The sequence below is a fragment of the Neovison vison genome, chromosome 3 (assembly GCF_020171115.1).
Source record: "Neovison vison isolate M4711 chromosome 3, ASM_NN_V1, whole genome shotgun sequence".
NCBI lineage: Eukaryota > Metazoa > Chordata > Mammalia > Carnivora > Mustelidae > Neogale > Neogale vison.
The window spans coordinates 69,150,209-69,167,853 of record NC_058093.1 but is presented as its reverse complement, the minus strand read 5'-3'; the positions used below and the strand labels follow the sequence as shown (position 1 = coordinate 69,167,853).

The 17,645-nt window shown below is 38.8% G+C and overlaps 1 protein-coding gene across 3 annotated transcripts in view; it reads right to left on the bottom strand.

Moving 5' to 3' along the window:
• The window catches only part of RAPGEF4 (Rap guanine nucleotide exchange factor 4), a 286,340-nt gene that overhangs the window by 249,434 nt on the left and 19,261 nt on the right, over positions 1-17,645 (bottom strand). Inside the window, exon 1 of one of the 3 annotated variants that reach the window (XM_044242347.1) lies at positions 4,857-4,901. The exons of the other annotated variants lie outside the window; for them this stretch is intronic. Within the exon in view, the coding sequence (XP_044098282.1) occupies positions 4,857-4,870 (14 nt within the window). The 5' untranslated portion in view covers positions 4,871-4,901. Of the gene's footprint in view, positions 1-4,856; positions 4,902-17,645 lie in introns of those variants that run through there. 3 annotated transcript variants of the gene reach the window in all.

Below are 17,645 nucleotides of genomic sequence, written 5' to 3'. Positions count from 1 at the left end.
TAGCAAAAATCTAAAACCTATTTTACTTCTCACAAGTTGTACCAAACTTGTACATATAAATAACTCTGTAACCACTGAACATTTTACACTACAGCCTAACAGAGCCTTCCAACCTTTTTAAAAGTCATGGCACTCACAGAAAATGGCTGAGATGAACAGACACTTCTCCAAGGAAGACATACAAATGGCTAACAGACACATGAAAAAATGTTCATCATCACGAGCCATCAGGGAGATTCAAATCAAAACCACATTGAGACCACCTTACACCAGTTAGAATGGTCAAAATTAACATGACAGTAAACGTGTGTTGCAGAGGATGTGGATAAAGGGGAATCCTCTTACATTGTTGGTGGGAATGCAAGTTGGTACAGCCACTTTGGAAAACAGTGTGGAGATTCCTTAAGAAATTAAAAATAGAGCTTCCCTATGACTCTGCAATTTCACTACTCGGTATTTACCCCAAAGATACAGATGAAGTGAAAAGAAGGGCCATATGTACCCCAATGTTCATAGCAGCAATGGCCACAGTCACCAAACTGTGGAAAGAACCAAGATGCCCTTCAAGAACGAACGGATAAGGAAGATGTGGTCCATATACACTATGGAGTATTATGCCTCCATCAGAAAGGACGAATACCCAACTTTTGTATCAACATGGACGGGACTGGAAGAGATTATGCTGAGTGAAATAAGTCAAGCAGAGAGTTGATTATCATATGCTTTCGTTTATTTGTGGAACATAAGGAATAACACAGAGGACATGGGGAGATGGAGAGGAGAAGGGAGTTGGGGAAAATTGGAGGGAGAGATGAACCATGAGGGACTGTGGACTCTGAGAAACAAACTGAGGGTTTTGGAGGGGAGGAGCGGAGGAGGTTAGGTGAGCCTGGTGGTGGGTATTATGGAGGGCACTTATTGCATGAAGCACTGGGTGTGGTACATAAGCAATGAATTCTGGAACACTGAAAAGAAATTTAAAAAATAAATAAAATAAATAAAAATTAAAAAAGAAAGAAAGAAAATGGCTGAGATAAACAGATCAATGTTCCCCAACCACCTGCTAATGCTCAGGCCACCTCAAAGGCTGAGGGAATCAATCCCTCAGGCCGAAGGACCAACACTTCAGTTGGGAAGTTTTGGCGTAAGGGACCAGTTCTGCAAGTGTGATTGTTCAGGAGCCAATGGGGGAGTGACAGTAAATGGCAACAGTCTTCACCTTAGCATTCATCCAGTGCCTACTGTATGTCACCATGATACTCTCCTCAAGATGGGTACATTCAAATAAGGCAAACATAACACCATAGGCAAACAATAACATCATAGGCAAACAATGGCATGCATTGTTTTGGAAAATAACAGTAAAAAGAGCATCTGCCATTTATTGTACTCTTATTAGAAGCCAACACTTGCTTTACATAAATTAACTCATTTAATCCTCACAATACTCTTTTAAAGTAGGTACCATTATCCTGCGGATGGGAAAGCTGAGCCTGGAGGTATTGAGTAACTTTCCCCCAATCTCTCAGTCAGAAGAAGGAGCCAGAACTGGAACCTGGTCCACTGACTACTCCTACCCACCATACCATATTTTCAATCAGGTCCACCAGAGATGTGTGACTGCCCCAGGCAAGCTGGCAACTGGGGGCCACTTCAGACATTCTCTGGCTGTATTAGTTCACTGTTTACTTAGCAGAAAGGCTGAGAACAGGATAGGGGAATACACAGGAAGACCAGGCATTGGCAACCCTTAGCTACTCCTGTGTTCCCTCAAGCAACTCGGCCATGGTCCAGCTCTGCATATCCTACTCAGTGAAAATGCAAGCCTACATCCAAACTAAGTGACTGTACATATACATACCATGAATAATGCCAACAAAAACTAAGCCTGCATTTAATTAGTACCACCTTCTTTAGAAGAGAGTTAAACTGTCTGTGGTTAGTCATGAGCACCTTACTAATCCACTCTCTCGGCACCTCATTATAGTGCATCTACCAGTCCTAAACAGCATCCTTTGTATTAAGAGTGTGGTAAGTCTAGAGTCGCCAGATTTTGCAAAGACAAAACAGGACACCCACTTAAATTTGAATTTCAGATACAGAATGAATAATTTTTAGTATAATTATGTCTCATTGCAAGAACCAGAACATATTTATATTTTAAAATTATTTGTCATTTTTCTGAAATTCAAATTTAATTGAGTGTCTTACATTTCATCTGGGAAACCTAGGTAAGCCCAATTTTCTCCACTTCTTTTCTGTTGATGTTTCAGAACCTCTTCTAGATTGGTGCCCCATGACAACTGCCTTGAAGTCACACACAGGAAGTGGAAATAGAGATCCAAAGCCTGTGTTTCCCCACTGCTGTTTGTGCTTCTCAGGGAACATACTCATCCTTAGTGATTTCCAGCACTGCCTGAGAATGAAAGGGCAGCCATGGGACAGAGGGAGCTTCTATTCAGAGCATAAATTTTACTGAAATATTTTGGGGATTTAAAAAATTCATTTAAAATTTTAAAATTTCTGAGATTTGATTTTTTTTTAAAAGAACTTATCACATGAATATGCAGTCGACTTCTGGCTTTCCATTTTGGCCAACGTCAAGTTTCTTCCTGAAAACCAGTAGGTCATAAAAATTTTTACATGTCAGTAAAAATACTGCACATTTGGTACTTTGATGTTATATGGGAATCCCCAGAATCAACCCTGCAGTGCAGAAACAGTGAGCAATGTCTTTGGCGAGAACTGATTATGCTATCGTCACCAGCGCGTACAGCTGGCACTCTTCCGCCTGAGTGTTCACGCCAGGAAGTGTGATTTCTTGATGAATCCATAGAAGCTTTTATTTTCCCCCTTTTGGCTGTAAAAAATCTACTGGCTTCCACAAACTAGTGCAACTTCCTATTGGAATTGCTTAAAATGTGATAAATAAAATGTTTTGTTTACAAACATGAGATTATAAATAGCTCCATTTTCTGTTTTAGTGAGTGTCCCCATAACAAAAGCAATCAAAATTAAGGTTTTTTTTTTAATGATAGATGTATTTTTCCTCTTTCCATCTTAAAATGACAGTGCATCTCCTGTATGAATGACTATCTGTTGCTGCGTTCATCCTCTAATGACCTTGACTGAATGAGCTCCCTGACTGAAATAGCTTCCAAGATTTCACCTGGTAGAAATTTAGACCCATCTGTGCACAAGCAGTGCATACACTTTGTCCAAGTCAGTAAAAAATTCATCCATCAAAATGTCAGGAATCTGGGGCGCCTGGGTGGCTCAGTGGGTTGGGGCCTCTGCCTTCGGCTCGGGTCATGATCTCAGGGTCCTGGGATTGAGCCCCACATCGGGCTCCCTGCTCAGCAGGGAGCTTGCTTCCCACTACCCCCCCCTCTGCCTACTTGTGATCTCTGTCTGTTAAATAAATAAATAAAATCTTTTTTAAAAATTTTTTTAAAAATTTAAAAAAAAAAACAAAACACGTCAGGAATCACTGAAGACTATGGTACCTAATGTCACTCTTTAAACTTTACACAATGAACTTGACAGTGAAGTTGCTGGCACACTCAGGCCACAGACAATTATTTACTGGTACACACAACAGTAGATCTAAGAAGCACAAGATGTGTTCGTATGTCTATTTCAGATACATGTTTTATCATTGTGGAGATACAAATGAGCCTAAACCTTTTTATATCTTGCCTGGGAAAATCCTGAGCTATAACTATAGAGAAATGTGACTCTTACAACAACATCCAATTATGCACATTTTGAAGGAAAGTTGCCAGAATTTTTTGCAGCTAAAGACAGCAGACTTGGCTAGAAGCAAAACAATCTAAACCAAAACCAAAAAAGAAATGCAGAAATTGCTTGTAGCTTTCCTCGAGGATGGTTTCAGAATCATCTTGAAAGGTAAAAATGCATACGATAGGAAAAAGTGGGTAAAACATGCTACCCAATAGTTATGTCCAAAACTTTTCTTGGTCAAAAAAAGAGGCAAACACACTGAAGAGATACTCCCATTAGATAATTTCATCAAACAACAAACTGGCCTAAGTTCAAAAGGTATGGCTGAACTGGCTGGAAGACAGAGGTTAACATGATTTTTTTTATCAAGCAGTAGGATAAAAACAGGAACAGAAATCATTTCTTGCAAATAGTTAAAATGGGGGTAGATTAAACATATATTGACCTGAACAGTGAGGGTTAAAAATAAACACATGAACAAAGAAACAATACTTGGTTGTGAGTTTTCAACAACACACATCTTAATGACAGATAAAAACAGAACTATCAGAAAGCCTGAGGGTCTGCAGAGCTGCATTGCAGATTCAAACTTGGGAGTTCTAGCAGACACGTCTGTTAAATCCATGACAAAGATGAAATGGTTTCGAGAAAGTTGCCTCATAAGAAAAACAAGTTGAAAATGAAACCCCAGAGAACACTATTTTCTTTCTGCTTTCTCAGAAAACAAAGGTAACAGTGGTCACGTTGCCAGCTTTCTTTTTTTTTTTTTTTTAAATTTTCAACACCATAGAAATAAGGGTCCATAGACATGGAGGGTGCAAGAATTTTTAAAATCTTATCTCAAAGTCAGCTATCAATGAATATCAAGCACAGACTGGGAAAAAGAAAAAGAAAGCAACAATCAGTGACAATAAGTTTGAAACATGAAAGAAGAGAATTATTGACAGTAAAAAAGAACACCCACACATACAGGTGCTAGCATGAAGACAAGGAATGAGTTCATACTAGCTGCAGGAGAGTGAGACAATAAACTGACAGAAGCTGAGGGTAGAGGGGGCTGCAGGAGTCGAAGACTACGGAGGGAATGTAACATGAGAACCAACACAGGTTACCTGGATTCAGCCATAACGAACTCACAGGTAACTTTGGCCAGACCAGCTTCTGTGGAAAAGTGAGAAGAGTATGGGTCCTTCGGTATACACACTATATTGTTGCTATTTTGCAATTATTTTCCCTATGGTATAGTCGTCTATTATATGTTTTACATGTATATTCATAGTAGTTTTATTTGTATCAGCCCCCAAGCTGGGAATAACCCAGATGTCCACCGATGGATGTTCGAAGAAACTAATTCTGCATATCCCACCCCATGGAATACTAATCAGAAATAAAAAGATAGAAGCTGTTGCTACATACTACATTGGTAAATCTCAAAACAATTATGCTGAGCAAAAACAGCATCCACAAAAGACTACCTACTAAATGATTCTACTTATATGAAACTCAAAAAATGCAAACTAATCTGTAGTGACCAAAGTAGATATTAAGGTGCACTGGAGAACTTAGACGTGAGGGGTAGGTTTGCTATCTGGATTGTGACCATGGCTTCACAAGTGATACATAAGACAAAATTCACCAACTTGTGTAATTTAGACATGTGTACTTTATTGTATGAACTTCTATTTCAATAAAGCTGTTTTTAATAAACATATAAAATAAAATTGAGTTCATATCCTTAATTCAACCAAAATATGTTATAAGATATAATAAATTTGCAAAAAGTCTTTTTTAATTAGAAATGATAAGACACAAGAGCTCTAATTCATATACAGCCCTAAAACACAAAATGGCCTTCAGATCCCAGTCCAGGAAAATCCTGACCTTCTGAAAGTCTGGCTATGCACAGGGTTCAGAAGTGACAGCTACTTCGTGTCCTCCCCTGACACTCACAACCCAGAACCCAAGGTCTGAAGATTACAGGAAGTTTCTTAACAATATGCAGATTCCCCACAAACCCCGACAGTCCACTCAGCTATCTCATTTTCTCCTGCTCATGGTGGCAGCCAGAATGTAAGATAAGGGAAGCCAGGACACAAGCAGTAGCAAAGACATCTCCAGGTTCTCTGTTAATTTTGCTAGCTTTATCCACATCTGATGCTCCTCAGGTCAGTAGAAAATAGGAGGAAGTCATTGCCATGTCTGGACCCCAACTCACATACACAGAGAACTTCAGCATCCAGCTGTATATACTTAGCATAAGCACAATCACTTTGACCTCAGCTATCAGCCTCCCCAGAGCCATGTTGATCTCGACCCTCTGGACTGGAGAGATGACAAGGCACTGGAGACAAAAAGACCGCCCTTGTTCTCTCTCCTGAGACAAGTGAAGCAGATGTTGGGTTTGCAGAATAGTAAACAGAGGCCTTGAGAATAGTTTGGGCAAATGGAGTGGGTCAGTTCCTTTCTGAGTTTTATTATCACTGTCTGTACTAGATTTAATACTGTCTTTCCAAAATATATGTCCACCTGGAACCCAGAATGTATCCTTATTTAGAAATAGTGTCTTTGCTGAAGCAATGAGTTAAGAGAAGGTCATACTGGACTAGGGTGGAGTCTAAATCCAGTATGACTGATGTCCTTATAAGAGAAGACACACAAAAACAGACACTGAGGAAAAAAAGGCCATGTGACAGTGGATGCAGAAACTGGAGCAGTGCAGCACAAGTCAAGGAATGCCAAGGATTGCCGGTATCCACAGAAGGTAGAAAGAAGCAAGAAAGGATCCTCTTCTAGAACCTTTAGAGGAAGCATAGCCCTGCAGACCTCTTGACTTTGAACTATTAACTTCAAGGATTGTGAGACAATACTGTTGTTTAGAGAATCCACTTTGCGGTAATTTGTTGCAGCAGCTATACAAATGAATACGTGGTCACATAGAAATTCCCCATTCCAGAGCAAATCCTCAGATCCTTGTTCACTGCTGGCTCCAGCTCTGACGTGGTTGACCAGATTGCCCACTGCCAGGTTTTCAAAATTTTGCTTCTTCAGTGAAACTGAAAGCACTATGGACAGATTGAGCTTTATGTCAGTCTCCATTACCAAAAAGGAAGGCACCTTAGACAGATGCTGTGTCCACACATCATAGAATACAACTCCCCAGTGGAGTCCCTGAAAAGGGGGTAGGTCAGTGCTTTCTGGAGTTCAGCCAGAAATTAAACCTTAAATTAAGGTCTTTTCCACTAGTATACTCTCAGCTATATCTAACAGGATCTTGACTAACTGCTACCCTTTTATTGGACAGGTGAGATCATATTTTCCACCCTTATCCTGCCACACCCATCTCACCTACCATCCTTTGAATAAATTTCCATTGGAAAGTCAAACAAAATAAAGGCAAGGAATTCACCAATCTTTGTAGGCCTACAGGCTTTGGGGTATGATACTTCTCCAGGCTCCATGTTTATTCAACTTCAAATAAAAATTTATCTACTTTGGAGCACCTGGATGGTGCAGTTGGTTAAACCTCTGCCTTCAGCTCAGGTCATGATGCCAGGAGCCTGGGATCAAACCCTGCATTGGGGTCCCTGCTCAGTGGAGAGTCTTACTTTTCTCTCCCTCTGCCTCTCCTGCTCATGCTTTCTCTGTCTCAAATAAATAAATAAAATCTTTTCAAAAAATGTATCTACTTTGTTTAAGAAGCATGTAAGGAAATAAACTGTATTTACTGGTGAACAAAGGAATCCTGAATGGTAATGGTCATAACACTGGAGTTAGCATTAGTTTTTACAAGTTGAGTAGTATTTCCGCTAATTCGTATACAGAATTTCTTTATTAACATGATCAAAAAATGCCCCAAAAGGAAGGGAGCAGCAAGAAGGTGGAGTAGGAGACCAAAATATCATCAGGTCCCAAGAGTTCAGCTAGATAGTTATCAAACAATTCTGAACACCTACAAACACAACAGCAGATAAAAGAGAAGAAGAGCAGCAATTCTAGGAACAGAAAATCGACAACTTCCTGGAAAGTAGGACACGCGGAGAAGTGAATCTGAAGCGATGAGAAGATAGACCGTGGGGGAGGGGCTGGCTCCAAGCAGGCAGTGGAGCAGAGGAGCACAAAATCAGAACTTTTAGAAGTCTGCTCCACTGAGGAGAGATGTCCACTGAGGGACATCCCTCCAGAGGCTAAGTTGGGGGTGAAGCCCTCACTGGGACAGTGTGGTCTCAGGACTCCCAGGGACACAAAAAGACCAGGGGTGTCTCAGGGTGGCAGAAATCCCAGGTATCAGAGTGGAGTGCAGTGTCAGCTCGGGATTACCTTAAACTATGATCCAAGGCACAGTCAAGCCATTATTCTTTGAGCAGGGACCCCATAAGAGGCAGATCCAGAGAGAGCCCCCCCTTCCTCCTCCAGGAGGAGTGGTGTGGAAGTGTATGGCAGGAATCTGCTGGGTTTGGAGACTCCAAACAGGGCTGTGTGCCAGAGGCAGAAATGCTCGGTCACAGGCTGGGTGAGCTTGGAGTGCGACCAGAGACCAGGGAGACGGGAGGGACTGACTGTTTTTCTCTGAGGGCACACTAAGGAGTGGGGCCCCAAGTTCTCAGCCTCTACGGGGCTGGAGACTGGGAGGACACAATTTTCATTCCTGTTGTCCAAAGCTGTATTTGTCCAAAGGAAGTATTCCTGTTGTCCAAAGGAAGTATTCAGGGAACAAAAGCTCCCAAGAGCAAACCTGAGCAGATGACTTAGTCTGGCCCCTGGCAAGGGTGGTACAATTCCACCTTGGGCAAAGACAATTGAGAATCACTGCAAAAGGCCCCTCCCCCAGAAGATCCCAAGAATATCCAGCCAAGATCAAGTTCACTAATCAATGAGAACTGTGGAACCCGAGAGCTAGGGGAAAGCAATTCATGGCTTTTTTCCCATGATTCTTTAGTCTTTTGAAGTTAAATATTTTAAATTTCATTTTTTTCTATTACATTTATTAATTTTCCCCTTTTTTACTTTAACATTTTTAAACTATTTTATCTCATCAATACCTTTTAAAAAATCTTTTAAAATTTTCATTGTTATAGTCATATTTTATCCCTTCATTGAATTGAACCTCGTTTTTTGTATACATATAGGTTTTTTCTTTCTTTAAAATTTTGGGATACACTTTCTTCTAATAGATCAAAATGTACCCTAAATCTACCACATGGCTTTGTTCTTGTCTCCAGCCTGATCACATTCTTTCCTCTTCTTTCTTTTCAACCAACTTCTTGTCTTCTCAATTCCATTTTTAGAATATTTTTGAATTTTCATCTTTACAGTCATATTCCATCTCTTCATCGTGTTTACCCTTATTTTCTGTGATATATATATATATATATATACACTATGTATATCTATATCTATATCTATATCTATATATATAGATATATATTAGACTGGTAAATAGAATAGAGCCACACACTTGATTTTGGGTGTATTTTGGTCTGTTAGAAGAAACTACCTCCCAATATTTTATAGAAGCAAATATATATATATATATATATATATATATATATATATATACATGTATATATATGTATGTATTCTTTTTTTTTCCTCTTTTCTTCCCCCCTGCCCCAGTTTCAGGTCTCTTCTGATTTGATTAGTGTATATCTTTCTGGGGTCCATGCTACCCTTTTAGTATTTTGTTCTCTCATACACCTATTCTTATGTGGATAAAATGACAATGTGGAAAAACTCACCACAAAAAAATAAAAAAAGAAAGAAAGAAAGAAAAAAGAAACAAGAACAAGAGACAGTACCAATAGCTAGTGACCTAATGAATATGGACATTAGTAATATGTCAGAACTAGAGTTCAGAATGACAATTATCAAGGTGCTAGCTGGACTCAAAAAAAGTATGAAAGATATTAAAGAATCCCTTTCTGGAGAAATAAAACCACTTTCTGGAGAAATAGAAGAACTAAAATCTAACCAAGTTGAAATTTAAAAAAGCTATTAATGAGGTACAGTAAAAAAAAAATGGAGCTTCTTACTGCTAGGATAAATGAGGCAGAAGAGAGAATTAGTGATATAGAAGACCAAATGATGGAGAATAAAGAAGCTGAACAAAAGAGAAATGAATGACTATTGGACCACAAGAGGAGAATTCTAGAGGTAAAAGATATCATAAGATGAAACAATGTTAGAATAATTGGGATCTCAGAAGAAGAAAGAGAGAGTAGGGCAGAGGGTACACTGGAGCAAATTAAGGTAGAGAATTTCCCTAATTTGGTGAAGGGAGCAAGCATCAAAATGCAGGAGGCACAGGGAACCCTCCTCAAAATCAATAAAAATAGGTGAACCCCTTGTCATCCAATAGTAAAACCTAACAAGTCTTAGTGACAAAGAGAAAATCCTGAAAGCAGCTCGGGACAAGAGGTCTGTAACATACAATGGTAGAAATACTAGATAGACAGCAGACCTATCCACAGAGACTGGCAGGCCAGAAAGGACTGGCATGATATATTCAGAGCACTAAACTAAACAAAAATATGCAGCCAAGAATACTATATCCAGCTAGGCTATCACTGAAAATAGAAGGAGAGATAAAAAGCTTCCAGGACAAACAAAAATTTAAGAATTTGCAAACATCAAACCAGCCCTACAGGAAATATTGAAAGGGGTCCTCTAAGCAAAGAGGGAGGCTAAAAGCACCAAACCAAAAAAAAAAAAAAAAAAAAGAGAGAGAGAGAGAGAGACAATATACAGTAACAGTCACCTTACAGGCAATACAGTGGCACTAAATTCCTATCTTTCAATAGTTACTCTGAATGTAAATGGGCTAAACACCCCAATCAGAAGACAGAAGGTATCAGAATGGATAAAAAAAATAAGACCCATCGATATGCTGTCTACAGGAAACTCATTTTAGACCCAAAGACACCTTCCTATTTAAAGTGAGGGGGTGGAAAACAATTTACCATGCTAATGGACATAAAAAGAAAGCTGGGGTGGCAATCTTTATATCAGATAAATTAAGTCAAAGACCATAATAAGAGATGAGGAAGGACATTATATCATACTTAAAGGGTCTATCCAACAAGAAGATCTAACAATTTTAAATATCTATCCCCCTAACACGGGAGCAGCCAATTATATAAAACAATTAATTAACAATAAGAAACACATCAAAAATAATACAATAATAGTAGGGGACTTTAACACCCCCTTACTGAAACAGACAGATTATCTAAGCAAAAGATCAACAAGGAAATAAAGGCTTTCAATGACACACTGGACCAGATGGACATGACAGATATATTTAGAACATTCCATCCCAAAACAACAGAATACACATTCTTCTCTAGTGCACGTATGGAACATTCTCCAGAATAGATCACATCCTGGGTCACAAATGAGGTCTCAACTGGTACCAAAAGATTGGATCATTCCCTGCATATTTTCAGACCACAATGCTCTGAAACCAGAACTCAATCACACGAGGAAAGGTGGAAAGAACTCAAATACATGGGGGTTAACGAGCATCCTACTAAACAATAAATGGGTCAACCAGGAAATTAAAGAAGAATTTAAAAAATTCATGGACGCTAATGAAAATGAAAACACAGCTGTTCAAAATCTTTGGGACACAGCAAAGGCAATCCTGGGAGGAAAGCATATAGCAATACAAGCCTTTCTCAAGAAACAAGAAAGGTCTCACATACAAAACCTAACCCTGTACCTAAAGGAGCTGGAGAAAGAACAGCAAAGAAAGCCTAAACCCAGTAGGAGAAGAGAAATAATAATGATCAGAGCAGAAATCAATGAGATAGAAATCAAAAGAACAGTAGAACAAATCAATGAAACTAGGAGCTGGTTCTTTGAAAGGATTAGCCAGACTTATCAAAAAGAAAAGAGAAAGGACCCAAATTAATAAAATCATGAGTGAAAGAGGAGAGATCACAACCAACACCAAAGAAATACAACAATTATAAGAACATATTATGAGCAACTATACATCAGCAAATTTGACAATGGATGCATTCGTAGAGACATATGAACTACCAAAACTGAACCAGGAAGAAATAGAAAACCTGAAGAGACCCATGACCAGTAAGGAAATTGAAGCAGTCATCAAAAACCTCCCAAGGGAGGGCCAGACGGCTTCCTCCGGGGGAATTCTACCAAACTTTTTTTTTTTTTAATTTTAATTTTTTAATAAACATATAATGTATTTTATCCCCAGAGGTACAGGTCTGTGCATCGCCAGGTTTACACACTTCACATCACTCACCATAGCACATACACATAGCACATAGCACATACCAAAACTGAACCAGGAAGAAATAGAAAACCTGAAGAGACCCATGACCAGTAAGGAGATTGAAGCAGTCATCAAAAACCTCCCAAGGGAGGGCCAGACGGCTTCCCAGGGGAATTCTACCAAACTTTTTTTTTTAATTTTTAATTTTTAATAAACATATAATGTATTTTATCCCCAGAGGTACAGGTCTGTGCATCGCCAGGTTTACACACTTCACAGCACTCACCATAGCACATACCCTCCCCAATGTCCATAACCCAACCACCCTCTCCCGACCCCCCTTCCCCCAGCAACCCTCAGTTTTTCTGAGATTAAGAGTCTTTTATGGTTTGTCTCCCTCCCGTTCCCAACTTGTTTCATTTATTCCTTTCCTAACCCCTAAGTCCCCCACATTGCCTCTCCACTTCCTCATATCAGGGAGATCATATGATAATTGTCTTTCTCTGATTGACTTATTTCACTCAGCATAATATCCTCTAGTTCCATCCAAGTCATCACAAATGGCAAGATTGGATTTCTTTTAATGGCTGCATAGTATTCCATTGAATATATATACCACATCTTCTTTATCCATTCATCTGTTGATGGACATCTAGGTTCTTTCAATAGTTTGGCTATTGTGGACATTGCTGCTATAAACATTCGGGTGCACGTGCCCCTTTGGATCACTACCTTTGTATCTTTAGGGTAAATACCCAGTAGTACAATTGCTGGGTCATAGGTCTACCAAACATTTAAAGAAGAATTAATACCTAGTCTCCTGAAGCTGTTCCAAAAAATAGAAATGGAAGGAAAACCTCCAAACTCATTTTATGAGGCCGGTTTACCTTGATCCCAAAACCAGACAAAGGCCCCATCAAAAAGGAGAATCACAGACCAATATCCTTAATTAACTTGGATGTGAAAATTCTCACCAAAATACTAGCCAACAGGCTCCAACAGTACACTAAAAGGATTATTCACCACGACCAATTGGGATTTATTCCTGTGTTGCAAGTTTGGTTCAACATCTGCAAATCAATCAATGTGATACAATACATTAATAAAAGAAAGAACAAGAACCATATGATACTCTCAGTAGATGCTGACAAAGCATTTGACAAAGTACAGCATCCTTTCTTGATCAAAACTCTTCAGAGTATAGGCATAGACTGTTCATACCTCAGTATCACCAAAGCCATCTATGAAAAACTGACAGTGAATATCATTCTCAATGGGGGAAAAGCAGAGAGCTTTTCCCCTAAGGTCAGGAACATGGCAGGGATGTCCTCCATTCACTGCTGCTATTCAACATAGTACTAGAAGTCCTAGCCTCAGCAATCAGACAACAAAAAGAAATAAAAGGCACCCAAATCAGCAAAGAAGAAGTCAAACTCTCACTCTTTGCAGATGATATGATACTTTATGTGGAAAACCCGAAAGACTCCACTCCAAAACTGCTAGAACTCATACAGGAATTCAGTAAAGTGTCGGGATATAAAATCAATGCATAGAAATCAGTTGCATTTCTACTATCAACGGCAAGACAGAAGAAGGAGAAATTAAGGAGTTGATTTCATTTACAATTGCACCAAAACCATAAAATACCTAGGAATAAACCTAACAAAGGAGGCAAAGAATCTGTACTCAGAAAACTATAAAGTACTCATGAAAGAAATGGAGGAAGACACAAAGAAATGGAAAAACGTTCCACGCTCATGGATTGGAAGAAAAAATATTGTGAAAATGTCTATGGTACTAAAGCAATATACACACTTAATGCAATCCCTATCAAAATACTATCATTTTTTTCAAATAAATGGAACAAATAATTTTATCTCTCTGATATGAGGAATTTGAGAGGCAGGGTGAGGGGTTATGGGGGGGTAGGGAGGTAAAAAATGAAACAAGATGGGATAGGGAGGGAGACAAAGCATAAGATACTCTTAATCTCATGAAACAAACTGAGGGTTGCTGGGGTGTGGGAGGGTAGGGATAGGGTGGCTGGGTTATGGACATTGGGGAGGGTATATGCTATGGGGAGTGCTGTGAAATGTGTAAGCCTGATGATTCACAGACCTGTCCCCTGCAGAAAATAATACATTATATGTTAATTTAAAAAATCCAAAAATATGAATATGTATACATTCAAAACTTTATAATATATATCAACATACAAAAGTTTTAAAAAAGGACAAACTGGGCAATATTTTCATTACATAAAACCAGAAAAGTCAACTTTTTTAAAAATTTTTTATAACAAATTCCTTCAAACAATCTACCTATATTATCTAGACATAGAAATCTGCAGGCCAATTTTTCCTAATCTATATATCACTGAGTCAAAGTAATCAATTCATATTTTATGTATTCCTGAATTAATGGATTTCACTGCTTTCATTCCCCCTACTCTGAGGAAATCTGATCTGATCTCTCAGACTCATGACGACCCTGTGTATGTTCTCATAGTCTGATCTGGTCCTTCATAGCAATAGGAGCATTATATTAAACACTCCTCTGACTACTTGTTCAGTCTCTGTGTTTCAGGTAACTTCCATATATTCTCTGTCCTTTCCTAGAAATGAGCTTCAGCATCAGAGTCACATATAATGTATTGCTTGATGTAAGGTTAATGAATTTATATGCATTGAATAAAGGTTTTATAAGGATACTTTAAAAAATTATTCCCTTGCTTCTGTGTGAGTAAAAGAGAAGGAAAATGGCTAGTACAGTGCGAGGAGTTGCAGAAGAGGATATACACTAGTAAGGAAGGCATAAGGGCAAAGTGAGGTTTTGGGATTTGAGGCCTTGATCTTCTTCCAGGATCTCTCCATCTGACTGGCTCCTGCAGTTAAAACAAGGTTCATTTTGCCTTTCACAGGCTCATGCTAGGTTCTCATCCTGGAGATCTTGGCTCAAGAAAAAAATATTAAGTTAAAGCCTTCTCTTCTTCAATAACTAGAAGACAAGGCTGAATTTACCACTTGACTCTCAAAAAAGCACACTGGCCTCCATGGTCCCACAGGCATGTTGTTACCTCCTTGTGTATCTTATAGTAATGGCAGAATTTCCCAGGTCAAGAGCCAATGTTTTGTCATTGGTTCACTCCTCCCTTCTCTATCTGCACATCAACTAAGACAGTGGACACATTCACATGCACTAATTTACACCATGTGATTCCTACCCATGATCTTGAGTTAGACAGTGGCGTGGTCCAAATGCAAAGTAGAGATATGGGAAGCCTAAAGCCAGGGGGAAATTGAATTGTCATCTATCAGCTGGGAGAGTCCATTGTTGGCCATCTCTTCTTATGTCTCTGTCTCTGATGGGGGATAGGTGGAGCCCCAGCCCCAGACAGAAGGTCTCACTATATGGACAAATTCAGCCTCTGGAGATTCTAAAAATCCCAGATCGTTAATAATTATTAGCTGAAGAGGCTATGTGAGAATAAGGGCTGAATGGAGGAGACACCCCTTGACCAAAGAGCTTATTTTTAACCACTTTTGAGACTCCATAAAGAGTTCTCAGTGATGAAAGTATGGCCCTTGTCAGAGTCTGGCAAAAGAAACAGCAGAGCCGAGGTAAGTGTAGTCAATACCTGAGTTGGGAAACTTACATGAGGGGTGGCTGGATTGCTAAAGAGGGAGAATTGCTGGATATGACAGTAAACAGAAGAGGTTTCACACACACTCATCACTTAACATTATTCTTGTACCCCAAGTAGGTGGTACAAGAACATTTTAGGGTGGCTTCTTTAGAAGATGGGGTTCTGATGTATTAAAAGAAAGCAATGTGTTTTATAAAGAGTACAAACAGAAAGGCACTAATATGAAGAGTTATCATCATAATGTCCACTGATCTCCAAGTTCATTTGTTTTATGAACATTTATGCAGCTTTAATTCAATCTCCTTCTTTTCCTTTCTTTCTTGTGTCCCATAATTTTACTCTTTTCATTGTTCCTTCTTCCTTCCTGATAGTCCAAGATTCCTTCCTTTCTCAGTTTCCTTTAGTCATTCTTTTAGGTTAGATCTGTTAATGACAAATCCTCTTAGTTTTCTTTTTCTGAGACTGTCTTGATTTCCCCTTCATTCCTGAAGACTATTTTCACTGGGTATAGAATTCTGGGTTGACAGTACTTTTTCTTTAAACACTGAAAAAATGTTGTTCCATTTCTGAGCTCTATGATTTCTGATGAAAAATTTCTGTCATTCTAATTGTTTTTCCCCTAAATAATGTATCATTTCTCTCTTGCTGTTTTGAAATACTTTTTATTTGTCTTTAATTTTCAGAAGTTTGATTACCTTTGCATGGATATCTTTGGGCTTATCTTCTTTGGGATTCACTCAGTTTCTTGAATCTGTAGTTTTATTTCTTTTGCCAGATTTGGTGAATTTTCAGCCATTGTTTCTTCTAGTATTTTTCCAGCACCACTCTCTCCTCACCTTCCAAACCACCAATGGGCATGAATGTTAAATTATTAGTTACAGTTCCACAAGCCCCTGAGTCTCTTTCCTTTCTTTGGTCTATTTTTCTCTCTATAGTTCAAATTGGGTAGTTTTTATTGTGTATCTTCAAGTTCACTAGTTCTGTCCTTTGTCTTATCCATTCTGGTGTTGAGCCAAACACTGAAATTTTTATTTCAGTTGTTGCATTTCTCAGTTCTAAAATTTCAATGCAGTTCTTATTTATTTTTTGTATTTATTTGCTAAGTTGTTTTTGCTTATACATTGTTTTTCATTTGTTACAAGTATATTCATAATTGCTTACAAAAGCATTTTTATGATTGTTCCTTTAAACTCCAGGTGGGAAGGGCTGCTTCATTACAGTAAGTTTAGGCAAGGGTCAAAGCTTAGGCTCCACCCTGTCTTCACTGATGGAGGTTCAAGTGAGCCTGCAGTGTTTTCTGTGCTGTCTGGTTAAAGCAGAGTATTTATTTAATTATTCAGAGAAGTTATTATCTAAATTTTTTTTCTGTCTTGCTAGGCTGCTCCTTTGCTTACCACAAAAGAGCAGGTTTTTCTGAAAGCTTTTTTTGGTGGGGGGGTGGCTTGTGTCCATTGGTATTTCTGGATTGTTGTCTATTCCCAGTATCCACTCTGGAATATATAAGGCAAGAAGAAAACTCAAGGAACTCACTATGATGTCTTCTTCAGATAGAGAAGTCCCAAGCCAGTCTGCCTTCTCTCCACCTTCCAGAGTCTTTTTCTGTTTCTTTTATATATAACGTCCAAGGTTTTTAGTTGTATTTAATGGAAGAAATAGGAAGAATTGAGTCTCTTTGTCCACAACTGTACAGTTGTCGTTTAAGCAGAATTTTTGGTTAGGTAAACTGGGTAATTATAATTTCAAAACTGTCATAAGTATCAAAAGCAATGTGCACCAACCAGAAACTCATTTACAGAGGCATACTTTTCTCCTGAGAGGAGATGTTTCCAGGGACATGGCAACCAATGAGCCATATGTTGTTTATTTGTTAAATACTTGCCAACTCTGGCTTTATTGATAATATCACTTCTGAGTTTCACAGCAGCCTGAATGCCTCAGCTGTGATAGTTTGCTTCCTTGCTGTTCAGTATTTATCACAGTGATGTTGACTCCCTGTTCTTTTCTCCATCTGTTAGG